This window comes from Sardina pilchardus, chromosome 12, assembly GCF_963854185.1.
Source record: "Sardina pilchardus chromosome 12, fSarPil1.1, whole genome shotgun sequence".
Lineage (NCBI taxonomy): Eukaryota > Metazoa > Chordata > Actinopteri > Clupeiformes > Clupeidae > Sardina > Sardina pilchardus.
This window is the reverse complement of record NC_085005.1, coordinates 18,450,050-18,475,965: the sequence shown is the minus strand read 5'-3', so window position 1 is coordinate 18,475,965 and position 25,916 is coordinate 18,450,050. Positions and strand designations below refer to the sequence as shown.

At 45.0% G+C, this 25,916-nt stretch overlaps 1 protein-coding gene across 1 annotated transcript in view; it reads left to right on the top strand.

The window, feature by feature from the left end:
- Positions 1 to 19,383, top strand: part of xkr6b (XK, Kell blood group complex subunit-related family, member 6b) — a 56,273-nt gene extending 36,890 nt beyond the window's left edge. The window contains exons 2-3 of the mRNA XM_062551135.1: positions 14,862 to 15,058; positions 18,386 to 19,383. Coding sequence (XP_062407119.1) covers positions 14,862 to 15,058; positions 18,386 to 19,383 — 1,195 coding nt within the window. The remainder of the gene's footprint in view (positions 1 to 14,861; positions 15,059 to 18,385) is intronic.
- The last annotated feature ends 6,533 nt before the right edge of the window (positions 19,384 to 25,916 follow it).

Below are 25,916 nucleotides of genomic sequence, written 5' to 3'. Positions count from 1 at the left end.
TGTGTGTGTGTGTGTGTGTGTGAGTGTGTGAGCAAGAAAGAGTGATCCATGCGTGCAAACACTTGGTTGCGGGAGCTATATCTCTGTCACACAATCCAACTAATTTACGTTCAAATTGAATTCGAGAGTTGTTGATTCACTGAGTCAAAATAAGCTGATTGAATCATAGATGCGTCTGACTCACGGTCGGTCCTCCACAATGACTGGACACACACACACGTACACACACACACACACACACACACACACACACACACACACACACACACGTACGCACACACACGCGCGGCACTGCTCATCACTCACTGCGAGCGACGTGGATAAACGAGCAGGGATGGGGCTGGGGATGCATACTCAGAGAGCAGTCATGTGTGGGACTCATTATTAGTGTGCCACTAATGGTTTGTCATAGCGAGAGGCTCACGCCTCAGCCGCAAGCCTTCCTTGTCCACGTTAGTCTCCCATCCGAACTTTTTGGATGTTTTTTTTCATGGGGCGTATTGTTTTTTCCTTATTGTAGTCCCTTATGAGATATAGAAATATACATCAAAAACCCACCAATGAATGGATGACTAGCAAGGGGCATAGAAAGGAAGATAATGTTGATGGATGGATGGATGGATGGATGGATGGATGGATGGATGGATGGAGGAATGGATGATACTGTTGATGGATGGATGCCAGTAGATGGATGGGTGACATTGTGTATTGATGGATGGATGAATGGATAGATGGACGGATGAAGGAACAGATGGATGGATGGATGGATGGATGGATGAACGAACATAGAAATGGCGTGATCTGACATAGAAATGACGTGATCTGACATAGAAATGGCGTGATGGATTCAATTACAAACTGATGGATGAACGGATGGATGGAGGGAGAGTTAGATGGGTGAATGGATGGAGATCACATCCCAGTTTTGGTAGAGGATTGGGTAGAACAACATTGTTATGGTCATCAACACATACACACTGATGAAAATGAATGCTGAACACTGTCACTTGTTGTTGATTTGATCAAATCATCTGCGTAATGAATAAACACACAATGGTATTTCATTAAGCCCATCTGTTTAATCAAACAAGATTGGATTTTTAATGTTGCCTGTATAGTATTGAGGTAATGTTCAGACATGTAACCGTGTGGTATCTACCCACATGATGTCCTGGAGCTAAATTCAGGGTTGGGGGGGGGGGTATGGGGGGGTGTATGGGGGGGTGGAAGTGGGCAACCTGCATCCAGCGTCAGACAGCCTCCAGATTAAAACCCCACCGTCTAACGTGAGATTTCACACCAGAGCGACCGTGAAGAACATCTCCCTCACATTGGGTGGCTGGTATATTTAGAGTGATGACGGTTGGTGGGAACTGCAGGCACTAGCCTGTCATTGGCAAACACACACACACAGAATGTGTGGACACACACACACACACACACACACACACACACATGCATACCTACCCCCACCTCATTCAGACCTCCCCATCACCAGCAACATCGCCATTATAGCACACACGCACACACACACACACGCACACGCACACGCACACGCACACGCACACGCACACGCACACGCACACACATGCACATGCACACATGCTCTCACACATTAGCCACACCAGTGTGGAGGCAATATATTTGTGGCAGCCACAGGGCAACAGGGACCTTGGAGTGTGTAGTGTTAGGAAATAGGACAAGACATCATGAACCTATTCACAGAAGAACTCTTCACCAAAGTGAATATTAACCCAGATTTTTTTTTAGCAATTCATAATGCGTTTTTTTGAGATTCTGCTATGTCACAGTGGAGTCTGCCCATTTTGGTGCATGCAAGACAACAGATAATGCAGGTGCAGATAGGAGATAGACTCCCGTCTCAGGAGAAAGCACTCAACGACATGCACTCATTGCAAGGTTTTACTAGTATTTACTGTAGGTACCGGTGCTGTATGGTGCAACTGTTTCACCAGTGCTGTAAGGTCTCAGTGATTTCTGTGCATTGAAGTTAAAGATGAAGCTACTGTACAGTACACCTCTGGTCTTTTGCCAGTGTATACTATTGGACAAATGTGATGGACACTCAGTTGAGACCATGCGCTGAGCCTGGCTCTGTGCTCAGGGAGCAGGTATGTGTTACCGGACCAAGGCTGAAGGCTCAAGGCTGAAGGCTCAAGGCAGGATGGCGTGACTACTGTATTTGGTTTTTAAGAAAGTCAGCGCACACCTGTATTTTTTTGAGAAGCTGGTTGCGGATAAAGTAGATGAAGATGAAGGTTCAGTTCAGTTTATTTCTTTGTCCCAAAATGGGCAATTTGATTGCAGACAGGATCACATACCACACAACAATAGACGCAACATATTACAATACAAACACAAGTACACAAAAATAATAATTTAGTTAAGATAGGTCTGACAGTGCCTAAAAAGATGAATCAGTAAAAGATAAAATCCAGTAAATAAGTTACGTAGATAAAAGGGGAGGAAATGAATGGGGGGGGGGGGGCCACACACCCTTATCCCATGCCAGTTTTTATTAAACGACATTTCGGCCTAAAGCCTTTGTCAAGTTACTACTGTATTTGGTGTCAGATGTGGGCTGGCTTGCCATGAGGCCATCGGCCCGGTCATGTGATGGGACTCCATCATAAGATAGGATTGGTCCTCGGTCCTACATCGCTGGCTTATGGGCATTGAATAGAAGGTCCCCTTCGAGCAAATCCCTGCCTCTGCCCTGCTATACCGGTCACTGACCCAGTGAAGTGTGTGTGTAACCCTGTTACAGTGATGTAATATGAGAAGTTTGCTTGCTCACTCCAGAAGAACAGGGACAAGAACTGAGGATGAGGAGGAGGAGGAGGAAGAGAAAGATGAGGATGACGAAGAGGAGGAGGAGCAGTGGGGGGGGGGGGGGGGGGGGGGGTATAGCACGAAAGCGGGCGGCTCTGAATCTGTGGCTGTCATGGTTGCATAAAAGCCTGAAATTGAATTCAAAGGCGTTTTAGTGTGTTTCTCCCTTATGGAGGAGGACGGCCGCCCTGGGCTATAAATACCTCCGGCGCGGCTCGCTGACACTCTCTGCATAATGAGCGAAAATCTCGATCAAGCTCGGGGGGCGGGGGGTTGACGGAGGAGGACGTATAGCCAGGATTGTCTTTCGCATTTTATTTATATATTTCCCTATATATCTCTTCCATTATCTGTTTATTTAGTTTGTAACTTATTCTAATATGGCGTTTTGAAGCTCACAGACAATAATGTAAACTTGTATACAAAGTAAAAAAGATCGTAAATTCATCCGAGGGATATAACGTGTAGGATGAAGAAGAGAAGGAGAGAGGAAGAGGAGGAGAGAGGAGGAGGAGGAAGTGTGTGGTGAGAGGATCAGAAGATGACAGCTTGTCCTAACTGCAATGCGAGTGCCCGACTGTCACATAGCATCGCCGTCTATCCACACCTTTTTTCTCGACAGGGCATCCGACAAAAGTTCTGCGTTGCACCACATCGCGCTGCACAGCACCGTTTCGCTCACATCCAGTTGCTTGTAGGACATTCTTATTGAAATTGAACACAAAGCTGAGTTGGTCACTTTGACGCTCACTCATGATGTTGTGTGTGTTGTGTGTTGTTAGAACAGAGTGAGAGGGGTGGGCAGTTGGGACAGTAGGACCAGAGATAGACTAGTGATGAGATGAGAAGAGATGATAAGGTAAAACCGCTAATAACCGAACATTTCGTTTGAAAATTCTAAAACAACAATGTTTTTTTAATACCTTAAAATAACATTTGATAAATTAACCTTACATGTTCCAGTAGCCATAGATGTGTAGATTTGAACAAAATCTGGTTTGGTTCTTATCGGGGCTTTTACCTCCTGAAATGTACAATTTTGTTTACCACGCTCTGAGTTTAGTGCTGGCCTGGTGGTCCGTCTAATTGCGACGGACCCACACTGTACACCAAAGATCCAAGAACAGAGCAAGATGGATCACAGGCCAGAAAATACGATATGTTGATTTATTGGGATTGGGGGATTGGGATTGGTAGATTTGGATTTGGAGGCTACACAAACACAGACGGGGGGGGATAGCTGGGGAACAGATAACCAGAGGGACTGCTTGAGTAAGCTACAGTATGGCAAATACAATCAGTCCAATCCAATCAATCAATCAATCAAGAAAAAGGAGAGAGAAAAAGAGAGTGATCAGAGACACAGAGGGAGATTGATAGAGAAAGGGGAGAGGAAAGATAGAATAGAGAGAGAGAGAGAGAGGAAAGAAGAATGAGAGAGCACAACAGGCAGAAAGAAACCGGTAACAACAGAATAAGAGACATACCGATGGAGAGAGGGAGAGGAAAGGGAGAAAAAAGAAAGCAAGACAGTAAGAGGTGTGTTACGTCACGGAAAGACTTCACCGAACAACTGTCTGCTCAGCCAACCCCTCACATACCCACTCCATGGATGAGCAATGACAACCGAACAGACCGAGATAGAGTCAAGGAGAAGAGAGAGAGAGAGAGAGAGAGAGAGAGAGAGAGAGAGAGAGAGAGAGAAGGGAGGAGGGGGATGGAGGGATAGAGGTGTGAGAGACAGAATGGGAGAGGAGGGAGGGAGAGAGGGATGGGGTGGCATGAGGACAGTGAGGGAGAGAGGGAAGTGAGGGAGGGAGGGAGGGAGGGAGGGATAAGAGGAGGGCTGGAGGGAGGAAAGAAATGGTCTGGGAGCATCCCCAGCAGGTAGCAAAAGGGCTCATTGGCAGTCACAACAGCATCCAGTCCACCGAGAGAGGGATGGGGTAGGGAGAGAGAGAGAGAGAGAGAGAGAGAGAGAGAGAGAGAGAGAGAGAAGGGAGGAGGGGGATGGAGGGATAGAGGTGTGAGAGACAGAATGGGAGAGGAGGGAGGGAGAGAGGGATGGGGTGGCATGAGGACAGTGAGGGAGAGAGGGAAGTGAGGGAGGGAGGGAGGGAGGGAGGGATAAGAGGAGGGCTGGAGGGAGGAAAGAAATGGTCTGGGAGCATCCCCAGCAGGTAGCAAAAGGGCTCATTGGCAGTCACAACAGCATCCAGTCCACCGAGAGAGGGATGGGGTAGGGAGAGAGAGAGAGAGAGGGAGGGTAGAGAGGGAGAGAGAGAGAGGGAGGGGGTAGAGAGAGAGGGAGGGAGTGAGGGAGGGGGTAGAGAGAGAGAGAGAGTGAGAGAGGGAGAGAGAGAGAGAGAGAGAGAGAGAGAGAGAGAGAGAGAGAGAGAGAGAGAGAGAGAGAGAGAGAGAGAGAGAGAGGTCCCCCTCACCCAGTCTGGTGTGACTCATAGAATGACTCATCTAAGACCGTGCTGTCAGACTGGCGACACACACACACCCACACACACACCCGCACACACACACACACACACACACACACACACACACACACACACCCCCACACACACACACCCACACACATACACACACACCCACACACCCACACACGTACACATACGTATGCACCACCTACCAATGCCATCTGAGACAGAACCTGGAATTAATTGTTTGAAAATGGGCTACCCCGTCAACCATGACTTATGAAGATTATACTGCACTGAGACCAGTGGCTGGTGCACCTATGGGTCCTGATAAGTCACTACTCTTCAGTCTGTGGAAGATGGTCGCAGGTGGTTACTTTTTTTTTTGTCATTTCGATTAAGCTATTCGATATGAACATTCGTCTGTAGATAATTAGATAGCCTACTATTATTATTGATCCCCAAGGGGAAATTCAAGAATTCATGTTCTATTCCAATCAAACATTCTAGAATCTTTGATCAAAATAGCCGTTGCTGCTTTGCTTTTGCTCGAGAAGCTACAGCAGGCTAACAGATTAACCATATATCACGTTGGAATGGAGTACACCACCCTTTTCATTCCGATTAAACTTCTGATCGGATTGGCCGTTTTATTCTGATCAAGGTGTTTATTGGATTAAAGGTGTCAATGTAAGCCCACCTTGTGAGGGGGGTAAAGTAAAGCCCAACGCCCACCAGACACGCCGTTCAGCGGTGTTCGACGGTCTGGGCTTGACGCGCAGGATTTTAGAATAGTTTTCTATCTCTGTGCGTCTGCTGCGCGGCAGACGTTTCCAGTGGGCTTTGCTCCATTGAAAACAATGGAGTTCTAATTTTTTTCGTGGCGCGGCGCGCCGCGTACGTGTCTGGTGGGCGTTGGGCTTTAGACTTGACAAGTTTGTGTCTATCACCATCACCCACCACCAGTGCCAAGGACACTCTCAATTATCGCTGTTTTTTCTACCGCGAAACAGCTGTCAACTGTGTCCTCTTACACTATAATGTGTGTGTGTGTGTGTGTGTGTGTGTGTGTGTGTCTGTGTGTGTGTCTCTGTGTGTGTATGTGTGTGTAATTGTGTGTCTCGCTCTCACTCTCGCTCAATCTGTCTGTGCATTGGAGGGGAGGGGTCATGCTTCTCAGCTTCTCTGTGAGTCTCCCTGCCTCTCCTGTATGTGTGTGTGTGTGTATGTGTGTGTGAGTGTGTGTGTGTGTTTGTTTATTTGTTTGGGAGTGTGTTTTGACTAAGTGTGTGTGTGTGTGTGTGTGTGTGTGTGTGTGTGTGTGTGTGTGTGTTTGTTTATTTGTTTGGGAGTGTGTTTTTGACTAGGTGTGTGTGTGTGTGTGTGTGTTTGTTTATTTGTTTGGGAGTGTGTTTTGACTAAGTGTGTGTGTGTGTGTGTGTGTGTGTGTGTGTGTTTGTTTGTTTGTTTGTTTGTTTGTGTTTGTTTGGGAGTGTGTTTTCACTAAGTGTGTATGTGTGTGTGTGTGTGTGTGTGTGTGTGTGTGTGTGTGTGTGTGTGTGTTTGTTTGTTTGTTTGTTTGTTTGTTTGTGTTTGTTTGGGAGGGTGTTTTGACTAAGTCATGTGTGTGTGTGTGTGTGTGTGTGTGTGTGTGCAGGCGTGTGAACTTAATTCGATTTTTCATGAGACTCCACGTCCATCTTCTTAACCAGCCTCCCCACGCTCGCCTGTCTTTCAGCAACGTCAACAACATAACACCTAACACATACAGAACAGCAACATCAACAGCATAACACACACAGAGCAGCAATATCAACTGAATAAAACACACAGAACAGCAATATCAACACAACACACAACACACACAGAACAGCAATGTCAACAACATAACACACAACAGACACAGAACAGCAATGTCAGCAACATAATTCACAACACACACAGAACAGCAATATAAACAACAAAACACACAACACACAGACAGAACAGCAATGTCAACAACATAACACACAACACACACACACAGAACAGCAATGTCAATATGAAAGGCCACTTGGTCAACTCACTCTAAACCAAGCTGTTGCCTGTGCATCACCTCCAGCAGGGCATCGTCTGTACAGTAAGTACAGTACAGGTGCTGGAGACGGGCAGGCAGGTGCCCAGACGAGGGCATCCAGGCGCGGGCATCCAGGCGCGGGCACGCGGGCGGAGTTGGACCGGGCACGGTTGGGCCAAGTGCAGCATGGCTAACGAGGCATGAGTGAGCGCTATGATCTGGCCACTAATAATTCATGGGGAGCTGTGTAGCAGGCCACGGAGCTGAAAGGCGAACAGGGAGAGGATGTGTGTGTGTGTGTGTGTGTGTGTGTGGCTGTGGCTGTGTGGCTGTGTGTGTGTCTGTGTGTCTGTCTCTCTTGCTCTCTCTCTGTGTGTGTCATGGGGAGCGGTGTAGCAGGCCACGGAGCTGAAAGGAGAACAGGGAGAGGAGAGGATGTGTGTGTGTGTGGCTGTGTGGCTGTGTGTGTCTGTGTGTCTCTCTCTCTCTCTCTCTCTCTCTGTGTGTGTGGTGAGAGTGTGTGTATGTGTGTGTGTGTGTGTGTGTGTGTGTGTGTGTGTGTGTGTGTTTGTGGCTGTGTGTGTGTGTGTGTGTGTGTGTGTGTGTGTGTGTGTGTGTGTGTGTGTGTGTCTGTGTCTGTGTGTCTGTGTGTCTGTGTGTCTGTGTCTCTCTGTGTGTGTGTGTGTGTGTGTGTGGTGAGAGAGAGGGGCAGTGATGGAGAGAGACAGAAACAAGGAGAAAAGAGAGAGAGAGAGGGACAGAGAGAGATAAAGGGATGGAGAGAAGGCAGGCAGGTAGAGATAAAGAGGAAGGGAGGAGGGGAGAGGGAGAGGAGGAAGAGAGAGAAAGAGACTGAAAGGATGAAGGGACAGAAAGATGGAGAGACAAGCTGGTAGAGAGAGAGAGAGGAAGAGTGAAAGATTTTGAGAAAAGGGAGGAAGAGAGAAAGAGGGGGACAGAGATAGAGCCGGGGGAGATGTGGTTGGAGAGAGAGAAAGAGAGAGGGGGAGAGAGAGAGAGAGAGAGAAAGAAGTCTGGCAGAACATGTGCCTGTGGGTGGAACCATGCAGCTGTAAGAGTGTTCCTGACTGCGAATTCGGTGGGTTCACTCGTCAGCCACAAAGCAGCCAAACATGTGCTGTACGTGAGACACTCCATCCCGTCTACACTGCAACCAGCCATGACACAGACACACACGGGAGCTGCTGTGATTTTATCAAAGGTCGATGAAAATGAATTATTACGTTCATATATTGTTGCTATCGCCTCTGTGTCGTTTAATAGGCTACAGGCGTCTATATCACTGACTTAGCAAGTGTGTGTTTCATGCCTGTTTCCAGTTGGGAACGTGTCGTTACCGTATGACACACTGACGTTGAGACTTTCCGCATGTTTGCGTTGTGTGTGCTCATGGATGAGTGAGCGTGATCTGCCATCTAGTCAGCGAGAAGGCGCTCCGTTTTTTTTTTTTTCTTCTCTGGGGCTCGATCAGCGCCACACCACAGACTCGCTCGCAAATATGCTGAGGTTCGCCAACCGAGCAAAATCTTTTTTGCTGGTTTTTTTTTTTTTTTTTTTTGCGAAAAAAGATCTCCACTTCCCTCTAGAATCCCATCCCAGCTGAAGTCTGTTAGCGCCCCTTGACATTTTCCAGCTAACTGAAAATGCCACTGAATGCCACCCGTTACCTCTGGTTACGACGTAGCCCGGGAAATCACGCAAAAGGCCAGGGTTATTGATCCAAAGACATTCCCCCAATACCCTCTTCAAATCCCCCCTCATCCAACTAACTGGTGACTGCACAGCCTTCCCAGTATGAGCAAGGCAACTAATCATCAACCAGTCATGGTTGTCGGCATACGAATATTGACCTCTATGCTGTTAAGAATCTAGCGTTGCCATGGCGCATGCTGTAGCTTCATCCATCATGTGTGAAAGAACAGCCTTTTGCGCCCATATACTGTATGAGCGGTCTGTTGAGGTTGTGGGAATGCAAATGCCAAGCCAGCTCCTTGATACCGACTGACACTGCATTGGACCTGGTTCTGATCTGGCCCTGCTGTGGCCCTGCTGTGGCCCTGCTGTGGCCCAGATATGCTATAGGCCAGCAGTAAAACAAAACCAGATCTTGGCCACACCTGCTCCGGTCTGGAGTCAATCCTTGACATACAGTAGGACAGAGATGAACTGACCAGGTGCCATTCGTTTTCAATGAGAGGTGGCAATTTACAGTCACAAGAGACACAGTGGCATTGTATTGTGAATGAGGTAGGATGAGCGTAGCCTAGATATCTTTTTTCTTTTTTTTGAAAGCATAGGCCTGCCGAGCAAAGCAAAACATCGACTAGGCTATTAATTAGAGAGACATACTGTACATTAGATTGCTGAGACTGAATCTGTATTTGGTGATGGCATTGCAAGGTAGAAACGCCTCCATAAAGTGACAAGGATTTGTCTGTGTCACTCGTGAGGCCGTACAGTACAATAACTTTAGCATTCCGCTGGGACCAGCGAGACTGGAGAGGAGAGAGTTGGAGACAGACTCCTCCTGACTCCCACGCTCCCTCCACTCCACTCTGCAGTTTGGGTGATAGAGGAGGGAAAAAAAGATCACTTCCCATCTCCCCTCAGGCGCCCGCGTGTCTCCCCCCGTTGGGAAAACTTGCCGGTGTCTCTCTGAGTTAACTAATTGAGTGGCTGAACTGAAGGCCGGACAGAGGAGGAGAGAAGTGAGGTGGCAGCTTTTTTCACTCCCATCCCTCTGTCTCTCATTCCTTCTTCTCCCTCCATTCCTCTCTCTCTCTCTCTCTCTCTCATACACATACTCTCTCACTCTATTTCTGAGAAAACCAAAATCAGGAAGCATTTAAGGAGGGTTTCTAGCCAATAGGAAAGCAGATCCATGCATCAACAGAAATAAAAGCCCTCAAACTAATTGCAGTAATTTTTGCAATTTAATGAGTATATTAAATTCACTTGGCGTTTGCGCTACCAAAAAAAAGTGAACACTTGACTTGGCCGGAATTTGTTAAAATTGTTCACAGTTCCTTTAGTCAAGAGCCATTCATCTGACAAGAGATGAATGTTGAGTCATAACATGAACGACGAAAGAGCAATGATGATCATTTATCAGATCAGACAGTTGAAAATGTGGTAAAGGGGTGTGATGGAGTGGGAGGTGGGGGATTTTGCCCGAGGCTGGACTGTGGAAGACATTTCTGTTCCTTTTGTGCAATTATTGCCTTAGTACAACTTTCTCTCACAAAACGACTTCAGCCCAAGCAGTGCCTAAACTCCCTCAAAGGAGAAGCTATATTCATCCTAAAACACACACACACACACACACACACACACACACACACACACACACACACACACACACACTCCACCAGGAAAGACAAAAGATGTTCCCAAGGGGCCCAGTTTTTGAGGTTCGACTGCGTAGGAGAATTTTACATCAGAGGATGAGATGCAATGAACCTCCTCTCCACACAACACACCGCACAGTGGAAGGTCCTTTTTTGTGTGCATGCAGCCGGAGATGTTTGTGTTGTCTGCTACCAAATGTTCCCGTCTCTTCTGTAATTACCGGCTCCATTTGCAGCGATTATGCACCAAATGCAAAGATGATTATAACTCTAATTAGACACATCAGAATCTGGAACGAGGCCTCAGTTCGTCGGATATGCATTTCGGCGGAGTTTAAGCAAGGCGTAAACATTGGAAATTACAACTGGATGTCCAAAAGTCAAGGTTGATGTGTGATTTGTAGAAAATACCTCTCTCTGATCACTGATTGGATTCAATGAAGTGACCAGACACACAAACATTTGTATTGTGTTCTTTGTAACATGTTGCCTGTGTGGGCTTATGACAATAGCAGTAGGCTACAATCAACCTGGAGAACTGATCCTTCAACAAAGTATTAAATGTCTAGTGCAATCATTGCCTTTATAGCATTTTGTTGACTACAGGAAGCCACACAAAGATACAAACATAATTTGCCATCTTTTAATTATTTCATGGTTTCATCAATCTAAAGTAATAGCAGTTACAGTGACATATGAATGTCTGGCATACAGTTTCATTCAAAGCAATTTAAAAGAGTGCTACCATGCACGCCAACAGCCACTCAAGAAGAAGCTAAGTGCCATAACATACTCTTTGTTTTACTCTCAAAATTGAAATTTCTTATTTATCTTTCAAACCAGCTTAACTCGTCTGCACTAAAAAAAAAATGAATAGCCTTAAATAACTTTCCTTTCCTCAAATCCCCAAATCCCTCCAGTTGGTATGGTCATTGTTTTGTTTGTTTGTTTGTTTGTTAGTTACTTGTTGTTTACCCCCAGTGTCCCTAAATAGTGACTGTTGGGCCTGAATAGCTCTATTAGAGGGAGGCTCGCGCTGTGTACAGACTCAGTAATACACACAGAGGGTGTGTAATGCAGGACTATGCAGGAGAGTTATTGGCAGTGTGAATGGGCCACTCAGAGTCTGACCAGATGGCATTGCCACACCAATGCCAGAAAAAAAAACTCTCATAGACCACACACACACACACACACACACACACACACAGAGCCAACAAAAGAGGACACTAGGTCACAAAAGGCACGTAGCTGGTGCCTCAAGCGAAAAAACCAAAGCCATTCAACACAGAACAAACCGGGGTCTGGCACGGAAAGGGTTAATGGCGAAAAGGCTTAACGTGAAAGAGAGGTGGATTTGGGAAGGAGGGAGGAAGCCGGAGGAGATCAATGCTGTCAAACGCCGGCATGGACAGACGCCAGGAAGGAGGTTCCATGCGGCACTTTGATGTTTTTTTAATGTGCTCGTACTGTAATGTGCAGACAGACTGCGCAAGCTTGTTTTCTTAGTGCCACAGGAACGGGAGGAAAGAACCAGGCAATGAGCAAGGAGAGAAATGTCCTCCTCACAGTTGTTCTGCGCAAAGATGTGACTCATCAGAATTTCCCTTTCATGTTGCCGAGCGCATGGCTGATGGGTAACCTTTGATTTTGCCGGTCTAGTTCTGATATTTTGGCAAACATGTCAACAAACAATAAGTGTACCTATATAAAAAAAAATAACTTGGTGACCTAGGAACTATAATTCACCCTAACCAACCCTAATTAAAATGTAAGCATATATTCATATTCCCCATATTAAACAGAATGGGAACAGTTGGTTTATTGGCTGTTTACCGTCGGATCTCCAGATCAAATGGTACCAGATGTAATGGCATTCCTTACCAATACTTTTCAAACCCCCCGCACATTCACCAGCAACTGCTAGCAGTGAGTGACAAGCTGTTTTTGTTTCTAAGAAAGAGTCGCCGCAGTTCACTAATTTCACATAATATCACCAAGACATTGTCCCATAGCATTCTCTCAAGAGCCACCAACTCAAATGGAACCATTTCCTCGACTTCTAAAACTGCGACTTTCTGTCTCCAAGAGCTCAGACAGAGGAGAGGAGGAGGAGGTGGTCCACAGACAGCTCTCGGTTTGAAGGGGGAAAGCTGTCTGTTTGTCTAAGGCGACTCCTCCGCAAAAGATCACCTCAGACACACGTCTCAGACGATCAATATGAGACAGGGCTCACAGAGACAGAGCTCAGTGGCTCCACACGGTGCACCCAACAGACGCCTCTCTCTCTCTCTCTCTCACTCTCTCTCTCTCTGTCTGTCTCTCTCTCTGTCACTAACAAACACATACACCCACACACTCAATACACACACACATATTCTCATCCGCACGCACACACACGCGCGCGCACACACACACACACACACACACACACACACACACACACACACACAAATATTCTGTCTCTGGTTCTTTCACTGTGTCTCTCTTCTTCTCTCATCTCTCAATTCTCTTCTCTGCTCTCCCTCTCTCTCATTCAGCTGTCATGAGTGCCCACTCCATCTAGTCCCAGGTGCTGAAGTGTGCTGAACACCCCCACACAGCATGGTGCAGATTCTCAACACCCACAGAATCTGCATACAAACACGAAAACCTGCATCAGGTCATAACAGGGCAGTGAGACACATATGTGCGCACAGACACTGTCCTACGCAATCGCATATAGTACTTTCCTCTCTGGTATCACTATTCTGGTGTTATTATAAGCAAATTATCAGGATTTTGTGTTGTTCAAGGGAAGTTGTTGATTTGTGAGGTTTCAGCGTTGGTTAATTATTTAGAATTTTTCTGTGGAGAGTAGAATCGGAAGTTGGCGTATGGAATTTCTCTCTGGGAAATGCACTGATGTTGTTTTCTAAAAGGTCGCGATGAAAGCGGGTTGGGTCTGCCGTTGTCACTCGCCGGTAAACATTGAATGAGCCTTGCGGCACAAGATGTACAGTAGCTAAATCCAGGTTACCTGACAATGATGCAGAATAGCAGTGGGGTCAGACGTTTGGTTTTTTTTTGCCTCAGGGGGCCGACCTTATGGCACGGCGTCAATGTAACCCACGGATCTGGAGCCGCTCCACTCTCATGTGTGAGGTCAGCCAATCTCCTGTTGTTGTGAGCAGTGATGATGGGATGCACCATTTCACCCGGAGGTTGTGCAGGTGCGCCACTCACAAAACGGTGGCACTGAAGCGGAGGGCAAATGGGAGCACAGGGGAGGTGGGGGAGGTGGGGGGAGGTGGGGGATCGACAGAGAGCTTAGAGCATGAGCCAGATTTTTTTTTTCTTCTCCTCAATGAATCGAGTGTGACTGTGATACAACAAAATGCTCTGTGACATGAGAGCCTTGGCTTGCTGTTCTAACCTTTGCTCCTTGCTGTGATTTATGTAATAGTAAGATAAAAGAATCTTGTGTACAGCACACGTGTACACACGCGCAAATGTACTTAAAGTATCGAGACATACTTAAGTGATTTCTATATAATATACTTCTTTGTGGTCTCGTCCCTGGACTTAACCATCTTATGTCATAAAATCCTCCATGAAAGCTCAATTGGTTTTCTGTAGAGCATGGCCCTACAAATTCACCTGAACCCAAGTCATATCCTGTGTAATGATTTTTGTTTGATGTCCCTCGACCTCTGTTCTCCACCCACACACTCTTGATGTCTTCAAGGGCTGTTCACACCTAGAGCAATAACTATAACGATAGCAGCAAAAAAATATCGCTCTAGCGAATGACAACATCCACACATAAAATATAGTAACGATATGAAGAACGATATTGCCGGGGTCACTTTCAGTTATAGTTACGGTCATCATTCGGTTATTAAGTGATGATGTAATAATGGGATAATAAATATCTTTCTGGGTCCAATGGCTTTCAGACTCACTTAGCCTACTCTGTTAAACTTTAGCGTTTTTGTTTTACAATTGCTAAAACGGAGGTGATGATGACAAAGTTTACAAGTTGCAAAAACTGTCTGGCTGCGCTTTAAACGTCTTTTCACAAAAAAAGCTGTTGGGCCTGTGACGTCGGACGTAAAAAAAATGAATTCCTGGTGTGAGCGGGCCTTTAATCTCCTACTCTTCCCCACATAGGTACATCCGCACCATGTACTTGGGTATCCAGAGCCGGCGGCAGAAGGATAACCAGCGGCGCTTCTACTGGGCCATGATGTACGAGTACGCAGACGTCAACATGCTTCGCCTCCTGGAGGCCTTCCTGGAGAGCGCCCCGCAACTGGTGCTCCAGCTGTGCATCATGATCCAGAGGAACCGCGCTGAGAAGCTGCAGTGTAAGATGAGGTTCCCCACGGCACCGTGCTGGGACCTTGACCTTTTTACAGTTCAACTAGTCTGAGTTTTCTCTGTCACTTATTGGCCCGTTCTCCAGTTTATTCAGTTCAATTCAGATTTATTTCTTTATATTGTGTCAGCAACACATTAAATTGTCTCAAAGTGCTTCATGGAGCTCAATGTGCATACCTGAAGCCTTTACAACGATAGTACTGTACTGTGTATGTAAACAGTACTAAAACTCCTTGTTAATGCAACACTATATAGTTCTTTTGCCTTGAAATAATGGCTTCAAACCCATTTTGATGATAAACTGAAGAATATGGAGAATGGCATCTCTGACCTTGTCCATGCACTCTCTGATGCACTGGATACCGCTGTATCACTAAATGGGTACCCGGTAGACAAGACAAGAGGTACTTACAAATATAAATTCTGTTGTAATCATGTTGTAATGTAGCCGTGTGTGGTATTCCGTTTAACTTCCATATCTTTTGGTTTGCTTTTGTGTGTCCAGCTATAATTTAAAACCGATTTCTGTGCAGTAGACCGGCCTGTGTCGTCTACTGTGAAGACTGCACACGTTAGCGACTTCTCTTTTCTGCTGTTTCTGTTAGAACAGCAAAAGTTGTAATGTCATCTGCAGCAGTATTTTTTTACGTGACAAAGTGACTGCTTTTATTTTTTTTTCTATTTGTCTGGGAATATGGCCCAGAGCCCGAGCCAGATTTTATGAATAACTTCCTCCAGGAAGAAATCCCATGACAAAGCCTTTAATCGCTACAAGACGGGGTGAATCATGGCAGATCTGTATTGTATACATGGGGGTGGGGGGTGGGGGGGAGAAAAAAAGCTGACTTGTGTGTGAAACTGACCAAAATAAATGTTAGAACTGCCCTCCCCCAGAGGCTTTGTTTGAATTATCAAGACTGTATATGTGAGGACAAGCTTTTTCCGCTGCTCAGCAGATAATCTGAGGGGTAGGACGATTGCTCACGTTTGAGTTGACGACACTGACAGCTGCGCAGATGTCTGTCTGAACGTGGGGAAGATCTCTGCACTCAGCAGGATGAGGAATAGTAGTCATGGCTATTAGAAACAAAACACACACTTAGACGAACCGACAGGTAAGGTAAGAGAGAAGGGGGGCATCATAACATTGATTTCCACAAATGTGTGTCTATGAAAGTTTGCATCTATGCCATGGGTCTCACAGCATGTGTTGGTAGAGTGTGTTTATCTGTGTGTGTGTGTGTGTGTGTGTGTGTGAGAGAGAGAGAGAGAGAAAGAGAGAGAGAGAGAGAGAGAGAGAGAGAGAGTTGGATGCTTCCAATTCTCAGTATGATTCATCTATGCAACTGAGTCGACTTGCTATTGTGAGGAGTCATTGTGAGATTTGTGGTTTCTGCCACGGCAAAATAATTTACTCCAATCCAAGGGGTTTATATTTCAGCCATACACATTATGAAGACCAGAAGCAAAAATCTTTATCACTGGAAGTACTCCCAGAGTAGAATAACTCAGACACTGTTTATTTGTTTTGCATTCAACACATTTTGTTTGTGCCAGCGCTTGTGCTCAGCAGAGGCTGTTTAGTCACATTTCATTTCGCTAATAATCAGTAATTCAGTAAACACCGTCAATTTCCTCTTTTCCTTCTGTCTGTCACTCTCCCGCTTCCATCTCTCTCTCACTCCCTCTCACTCTCTCCCTCTCTCTCTTTCTCGCTCTCCCTCTCTCCTCATTTCAATTCTACTCAAGTCAAGGCTTTATTGGCATAACTGTAATATACTGTAGGCCTATACAATGTCCCAAATCAAGTGGCCTTAATCATAGGCTGTAAAAGAGGTCAGTAACACTGAAAAAGCCATGAAGTACCATGGGGAAAAAATATAAAAAATAAAAATCAGAAAAAAGAGTTCGAGAAGGAGAAGTATTTCCAAAATTCAATATACAGTATCCACCTCTTTCCTTAACCCGGAAATATGTATCGTTGCGATGGTTACGATACTGTTTTCAACTTCCGTTCATTCTGTTAACATGTGCGTTCTCCATAGCTAACTAGATTATGCCTCAACTTCAACTTCTTTCGAAATGTTGACAATTCTGCCCTCAGCATGTATATACTACATCATATATAACCGATATAAAATAGAAAAGTTTACTTTTATATGTGTTATGATATGTTAAGCACCGTAAACCGTCACGTTAAAACAGATACAATGCAGCTTCGCCGGAAATAGAAAACCGTCTCGGTGTCATGGCGACCCCCATTGTTTGCTGCGGAAAATCGTGGATACAGTGCCTATAAAAAGTCATCACCACCCTTGGATATTTCTACGTACTGCTTTTGTAAATGGAATCTTGATCAATTTAATTTGGCCTCTTTAGGTGCTGTGTCCACCAAACGCGTTTTTAACAGCCAGAGCGCCCTCAACCTCCTTCTCTCGGCGCTTCGATAAGTGTTTATTGTTGCTAAGTTACCAAAACCAGAGACGGTTTATAACGAGAAGTGCCATTGACGAGCCCGGCGCTGTTCTAAAAGTTGAACAGATTTCAACTTTGAGCGCTCTGAGCGCTGCGACAAAAAACGATCAGCGCCGACAGCTTTTTTCAGCCGAGGGCACTCAGCGCTGTGAGCGCTGAGCTACATAGACTTTACATTGAAAATTGTCGCCGTCGGCGCAAAAAACGCGTTTGGTGGACACAGCACCTTATGGTGACAGCCTGCTCCAAGTACAGTAGATAGGCTATGCACATTTGCCATTATTCCTTACATTTCAATGACTCCAGGGGATGTTCAGTGACTTGAGAATGTTTTTGTATCCATCCCCTCCCTTCCTTATGGTAACTTGTCAATAATCTTTTCTTTGAGTTGTCTGGAGTGTTTTTTTTGTCTTCATGGTGGAATTAGTGTATAACCAGGAATACTGATTGACCAGTGACTAGACCTTCCAGACACAGGTGTCTTTGTATTACTACTATTCACTACTATTCACTGCGATTTAATTTTGAATTATATATTTTTAATCATTTAAGATTACTTTGTAGACATTTGCTTTCACTTTGACAATTAAGAGGAGGCTTTTTGAAGAGAGGATTTTTGTACATTTTGGGTTAAAAAGGCCAAATTAAAGAGTGGGGAATATATCCAAGGGGAATGAATACTTTCTATTGGAACTGTATATCAATATAATACATCTAATATAAATGGATGACTTAAAAAGAATACAAACGTGTAAAATCTACAAAAGAAAAGCAGGGGGACATGCGTTTAATGGTCTATTTTTAATCCAGTGCGTGATGTCTTTTCCGTGTCCACACAGGTGTCTCAGCGGTGGCCTCCCTCCTCTCCCTGTCCTGGGTGCTAGCCTCCTACCACAAGCTCCTGCGTGACTCGCGCGACGACCAGAAGAGCATGAGCTACCGCGGCGCCGTGATCCACCTGCTGTGGCGCGTCTTCACCATCTCGTCGCGGGCGCTCTCCTTCGCGCTCTTCGCCTCCGTGTTCCACCTGTACTTCGGCATCTTCGTGGTGCTGCACTGGAGCGCCATGGCCTTCTGGGTGGTGCACGGCGGCACCGACTTCTGCATGTCCAAGTGGGAGGAGGTGCTCTTCAACATGGTGGTGGGCGTCGTGTACGTCTTCTGCTGGTTCAACGTCAAAGAGGGCAGGACCCGATACCGCATGGCGGCCTACTACGCCCTGGTGCTAGTCGAAAACACCCTCCTGGTGGCGCTCTGGTACGCCTACCGCGACCCGGCCACCACCGACGACTTCGCCGTGTCGGCGCTCTGCGGCGTCTTCCTGTGCTTCGCCTCTGGCATGGCCTTCATGGTCCTCTACTACGGGGTGCTCCACCCCATGGGGCCCCGGCTGCGGCTGCTGGCCAGCTCCTGCTGCGCCGAGCTGCTCTGGGGCCTGCCACTGCCGCCGGAGGCCGAGCCCATGGCCCCCACGCCGGGGCCCCGCGGCTCCCAGGCCACGCCGACCCGCGGCCTCGCGGCCTCGTCCGGCGGGATGGGGGGGGACTACTACTACGACGAGGAGGAGGAGGCGGCCACGGACACCTGCCTGCCCGTGTTCCAGGTGCGCTCCACGGAGCCGGTGGACGCGGCGGGGCGGCCCCTGCGGCCCGAGGGGCCCCTCATCAAGATTGACATGCCGCGCAAGCGCTACCCGGCCTGGGACGCGCACTTTGTGGACCGGCGCCTGCGGAGGACCATAAACATCCTGCACTACATCAGTCCCAACGCCGTGGGGATCAGGTACAGGGACGGCCCGCTGCTCTACGAGCTCCTCCAGTACGAGTCCTCGCTCTGAAGGCATCGCGCCCTCCCTCCCTCCCACCAAACCGCACCCCATTCCCACATTCTCTCACTCTCTCTTTCCCTCTTTTTCTCTCTGCCTCGATCTCTCTATCTATCTATCTATCTCTCTCTCTCTCTCTCTCTCTCTCTATTTCTTCGTTGTCTTTCTCTGACCACCTCCCCTCTTTCCCTTTTTCTGAACTGGATCTACTTTGTTCATTTGGTGCTTTCCCTGGTTTTATTTTCCTTGTGGTGGTGGTGGTTGTTGTTTTTCTTTTTGTTTGTTTGTTTTCCTACAGCTGAAAGAGTGTACATGATTTATAGACTTAATTTAAAAGACAGAACGTTTACTTTGAGAAAAAAATTATATAAGGAATGAGTAGACATTAACTCAGAATTCCTTAGCTTGGTGTGTGTGTGTGTGTGTGTGTGTGTTTGTGCGCATGTGTGCATGTGTATATATATATATAAATATCTCATTATATACATATATACATGTGCGTGTGTACATGCGTGTGTGATCACACACCTGCATAGGGGAGTAAATAGATATACGTTTTTTAAGTTTACTGTATGTGCTGACTGTGTTTTTTGATGCGAGTGGTCAAATCATTTGATGGCGTGTCTTTTTCCACGTTTGTCTGATGCAAAGCATTATGGGAATGATGGAGGAATGGAGTTGTCAGCATCCTCACGCCAATTTCCCGATTACCATTCTGTGCCTCATTTAATCTTGAGTGGACGTACAAATTACTTGCCATTGCATAAGGAAACGATACAACACAAACAAATGAGGATGATTTGATGAGCGGGATGCGCAAACAAGGATGATATCTGGGAGGATAATGTAGGTCATATTTGTTTTTTAATTGTTGAGAGCACGTTTGTTCAGCTGAACATTAAAAGCAAATGTTCCCTCCTGGCCTCCGTGCCCTAAGCCTGATCTTTATCAGTTCAGTAGAACATTTTTTGCTTATTACTGACCCCTAGTGGAAGTACTTAATTATCACACAGAAAAGCAGTTGATTCAATCAATTGTAAAGATTGTAAAGATGGGATGTTATTTTTTGAAAGAGATGATTTTAACATGAGCATTTAAGAAAGACTTACACCTACAGCAAAATTCCTATGAAAATGGTCAATTAGCCTTTTTCAAATGAACCTCAAAAATGGATGTAATGCATCCGCACAAACATGTCCTCCTCAGTAACTATAATGAAGCACAGTAGAGATCATGTGGAGAGAACGATAGCGCTAACCTTAGCATAGGTTGCAACCACTTGTCTTTTTAGTGGAGGAATTAGATCATGAAGTTGTACTGAGGTAATTAGCCACATAGTTTCTTCAGAGTACCATTAACATATAGGTCTCCATTTGTTTAGATCTGCCCCCAAGTCACAGAATGACTTGTGAGGGATGTCCTGGCTGTCTGCCACAGATTGAACTCATTATAATATGTATACAGGCTATGCACTGTTGCAGAAAATGGAGGGGAGGCCGCACACAGATGTATGTGAGATGATGACGTCATCATAGCCACACTTACTGTACAAGGAGGGCAGGGCCTATATCTTCATAGAGATAGAATCCAGTTCATCTGAAGAAAATAAAAGCACTCATGGTAGGCAACTTGTTCTTCTGCACAATGTTGACCACAGAAGTACAGGTGTCTATTTATAAAACAGATGTACATTTAACAAAATGTTAAATAATGGGTTTTGGACATTTACCATAATAGAGGACACACACAAAAACACATACACACAAGTTGCACAAATGTGTTAGTGCGATGCTAAAACTGCCCTTTCGAGGTCCTCCATCATTCCCGACTTAACAGAGAGTTACATGGATTCATTTTCAAAAGGTCATATTATTTTTCTCTAGCCTACATTCTTCTTTCTTTTTCTATTGATATTTATTTGTTTATTTATTACACCTATCCGTACAATTGCTTATTTTTATATTTGTGTATTTTGTTTATTTGGTTGTTGTTTATTTCAAGATGCCTGGTGCAAACACTCTTGTCAAACATATGCACCTGTAAACTTGTCAGTTGTTTTCCTAGTCAAATAATGGGTAACAAATCACAGGCTTTAACTTTTATCTTTGCCTGAATATACCTGAATTTATACACAAGAACCATTGGTGCAGTCCTCCATTGCACTGTAGTCCTAACGAAGACTCAGTGTCGTGCTGTGCCATGCCATTCGTTTTGAGGCCCTGTCCTCCATTCTCTGCATGTGGTGCATCTAACCTCAGTAATGATGACATGCATAAGACCCTCAAACCCCCCACAAAACCATGTACGCTTAGAGGCTACACCGCCACTGCTCTCTAGACAGCCTCTTGTTTACTTTAATGTTCAATTTGCCTGGTTTTTTTATTTTTATTTTATTTACTTATTTATTTTTTTATCTGAACCCTGTAGAGGGACTTCATCTGAAGGTTCAAGCCAAAGCAACCAGTTCAGAAACTGTACAACAATATAAACCAGAGGTTTAGCACGTAAAGGCATTTCTGTCTGTCTGTAATTTCTATGTTTGTTTGTTGATGGAGACAGACAGCAACATCACTGAACACCAAGGTGCACTGCGAAAGAGCATGGGCTATTAAAGACCCCTCAGTGCCTGTGTGATCGTCTCCGGGCAGTTTGTGAGCGTGGGGCAGAGAGGGGCTTTTGCCAGGGATGGAGAGGGAGATGAGGACAGATTAGAAAAAAAAACAACAACATGGCTGTTTGTTTGACTCAATATCTGCTCGGTATGTGTGTGCACATAACCTGGCGTGTGTGAGTGTTGTGTACATGAACTGTTGTGCCGTGTACTGTACTGTTTGTGTGTGTGTGTGTAGGTGTGTGTGTGTAGGTGTGTGTGTGTGTGTGTGTGTGTGTACATGTACGCGTTTAGTCATGTCTAGTATGACTAAGGGTATTTAACTGTATTTGAAGTGTTCAGATCTGTCCTCTTGTTTGTATGGCTCCAACCCTGGTTGCTGCTCTGGGCCCTCGTGGCCCCCCCTCGACCCCCCCCCCCCTCCCTCGCCACTCGTGTGTGAGGTCAGGTATACTCTGATGCAAAGATCTGTCTATCTATCTATCTATCTATCTATCTATCTACTACTGCAACTACTAGGCTACTCTAGAGTTTCAATGGGGTTCAAGCTGGGAAATCTGGAAATCCTCAGGTGACAATATGCTCTTCTCAAATGCCACATATAAGCATTCCAATACCCAAATCTCAGATCTGACTGACCCAATGTTGGGTCAGTGCAGCCTATAGTCCCCCTGGTTCCTGGAGTCTGGTTCTCCTCATACTGACCTCCAGGTTTGTTTGTTTTTTTTATTTGTTTTTTTTTTTAATCTCAAGCACTCCACGACAGGGAGTACTAGGAGACTAAAAGAAGTTTAAGGTGCTGTGTCCACCAAATGCGTTTTTTACAGCCAGAGCGCCCAAAACCTCCTCCTCTCGGCGCTTCAAAAAGTGTTTATTGTTGCTAAGTTACCAAAACCAGAGACGGTTTATAACGAGAAGTGCCATTGACGAGCCCGGCGCTGTTCTAAAAGTTGAACCGATTTCAACTTTGAGCGCTCTGAGCGCTGCGACAAAAAAGGTCGGCGCCGACCGTTTTTTTCCGCCGAGGGCGCTCAGCGCTGTGAGCTACATAGACTTTACATTGAAAATTGTCGCCGTCGGCGCAAAAAACGCGTTTGGTGGACACAGCACCTAAACCTACCAAAAGAGGCCAGCTGGTCCCAAGCAGTGGTCAGAACCAGGGTGTTTCAGTAATGGACATAGTGGTTGTTCCAAACAACTCCCACCATCGTTCCATCCTCTATACCACCACTGGATCTCCAGCTCTCCCTGTTTTTTTTGTTTTGTTTTGTTTTTTGTGACTCACGGTATTGCTGTTGTTTGCTGACATACTGTACTGTCTAGCCTAACCTCTTGGGTTTAATCACAGCTCGTTTCCGTTTCCTTTTTTTTTTTCATGTTTTCGAAGAGGCAGAGTGGGTGACTTGCCTCGACTGTCAGGTAGCTCAGCATGGTGCGTTCACACTCCAATGCATCCATGATCATTGAGGAGAGTTGGGGGAGAGAGAGAGAGAGAGAGAGAGAGAGAGAGAGAGAGAGAGAGAGAGAGAAAGAGATAGTGAGAGATCTCCTAACAGGTGCAAATACACTGTGATTTCTTCCTTTCACACTGATATTTCATACCCATAACATAACATCATAGTCACTCTCTCTATGAATTGCCACAGGGTGGCGTATTCATGATATGTGCTAATTAGTCTACTTGCAATCTGTAATGCGCACCAGCCCTTAGGCTACAAAGTCCAGGCAGTGTTTCATTATTGCACAGTAGAGGACATTCAAACCCAAACACACATGGCCATGATACACAGATACTGTAAGTGGGGTGTCTAGGCAATCTGCTCATGCCTACCTTACACTTCCTGTGGTGCCTTGTTCCTTGTGGGTGCTTCAGTTCAGCCATGGAAGGCAGTATAGCAAACAACAGCTGTGCCAGTGTTTCTTATGATCGGTCTCTGTCTCCATCTTATATACCAGTACTGTAATTAAGATTTATCCAACCTTATGCAGGGAATGTTTTTCTCTGTAAGAAAACATAACTGTGCTAAAGTGACGCTAATAAGGGTGGGCAGAAAAAAAGTAAATTACATGTGTCAATCAAAACAAGGCAATACTACAAATTGATTTGAATGTTGGGTTCCACACACCCCTTCTCTGTTGGGAGAAGGACTGTAAAAAAAAAAGGGTCCCAATTTGAATTGCATTTGGACACTGGATTTGAAAGGGAATTAGAATGTTCACCATCTCATTTGGGTTTGTTTGAATACAAGTCGGCTGCTGAGATGAAGTTTAGCAATTTATTTGATGATTGTTAATGTACTTCTGTCTATGCCTTCCTCTGTCTTGCAAGATGAATGAACTGTAGTGCCAACTCGTTAACCTTTTACTGTCTGTCGTTTGTCTTGTGAACAAAACGTCTAGCCAAATGGAATTATGCCTGAAAAAAAGAGGAGAAAAAAAAAGAAAAAACGGAAAAAAATGAGTGGGATACAAACAAGATGTTGGGGAATGGTATGTGTAGACAAGGTGCTCATTGTATTTGAATACATCCACCAGTTTCCACAAGCCTTGACTCATTCAGTGACTGTTCTTCAAACAGCCCCTATTTCCTCACCCTTCTCCTAGCATGCCCAGAGAGAGTATCTTATGGTGATTAGCCTACCCCCAAACACGTTTGCATGTTAGCTTTCTTGCGTATGCCGTCTCACCCATTCCCTTGACACGAATCACCGTGAAGCAACTCACTCAAAGCATTTTCTTTTCTTTTTTTCTTTTCTTTTTTTTTTCTTTATTTTTTTGGGGGTGGGGAGTAAACAATCTGTGCCAGATTCAGATCCAGAGCCAAACTAGGTGCATTTTTGGTTGTTGTTGTTGTTGTTGTTGTTGTTTTTCTTTTGCCAATTTTTCTAAATGGTCTTGTTTCGTTTACCTGGTGCTTATACAAACACATTTAAAAGGTGCTACAACACATGATGTGGAACCCGCAGGGCCCATGTTGTGGCTCCGTGCAGCCCGCATGTCATCTCTAGGACCTGCCCTGTGGAGCTAACAAGCACTTTCCCCCCCAGGATGATCAAGCACCTCAGTATACCGTTTACAGCAAAACTCCGTTCCCACAAATATGGTGCCACTTTTCATTTGAATATGTGTTCAGTATCTATGTTTGTTTCTTTGTTTTGTTTTGTTTGTTTGTGTTCAGTCTGCATAAATATCTCTCTTGTGAGAGAAATTAAAGCCTAATTTTGCTTCAGATGCATTTTTTTTTCAAGAATTTTCAAAAAAAAAAAAAGTGTAAAAGGTGATTGCGGTGTTGTATATTACTGTCATCTCTTTGTCCAAAACCTGTGTGTATTACTTTTGTTATTGTTACTGTAAAATTGGCTGTATTTTTTCTTTTGGGAAAAAAAGAGGAAAAGATATAATGGATATTATATTTAAAATCAAATGACTATGGTTGTCAGAATTATTGCTGCTGATTTTTTTAAAAATCAATTCAGCTGGTTTGATGACTAGATTGTCAGATTGTTATTTATTTTGGTTCCACAGTCTGAACCATTAACACTGGAACATTTAATATTGTGTTGGAAAGAGCTAATGAAGTTTAAAAAAAAAAAAAAAAAAGATTTATTTGTGGTGTCAAATATAGACAAAGGTCATTGAAACTCTATTATTTAGAAACTGATGTCCAGTATTGTATAAACTCTTATTTTTGGATCAACATTGAAAATGTTAATAACATGGTGCTAATGTTTGTTTGTTTTTCTTTCTTTTTTATACGTTGGTGGTTTTTAGATTACAAACGTATTATTATGCTGAGAAAAACATATATATAATGTCAAGCCTTATTGTAGATCAATATTTCAGACTGTTCATCCCTTAAGAAAAAGAAATAAACATAGTATTTCAAAGTACATTGAAATGTACCCGAAATTGTATGCTGTGACCTACTCACAGG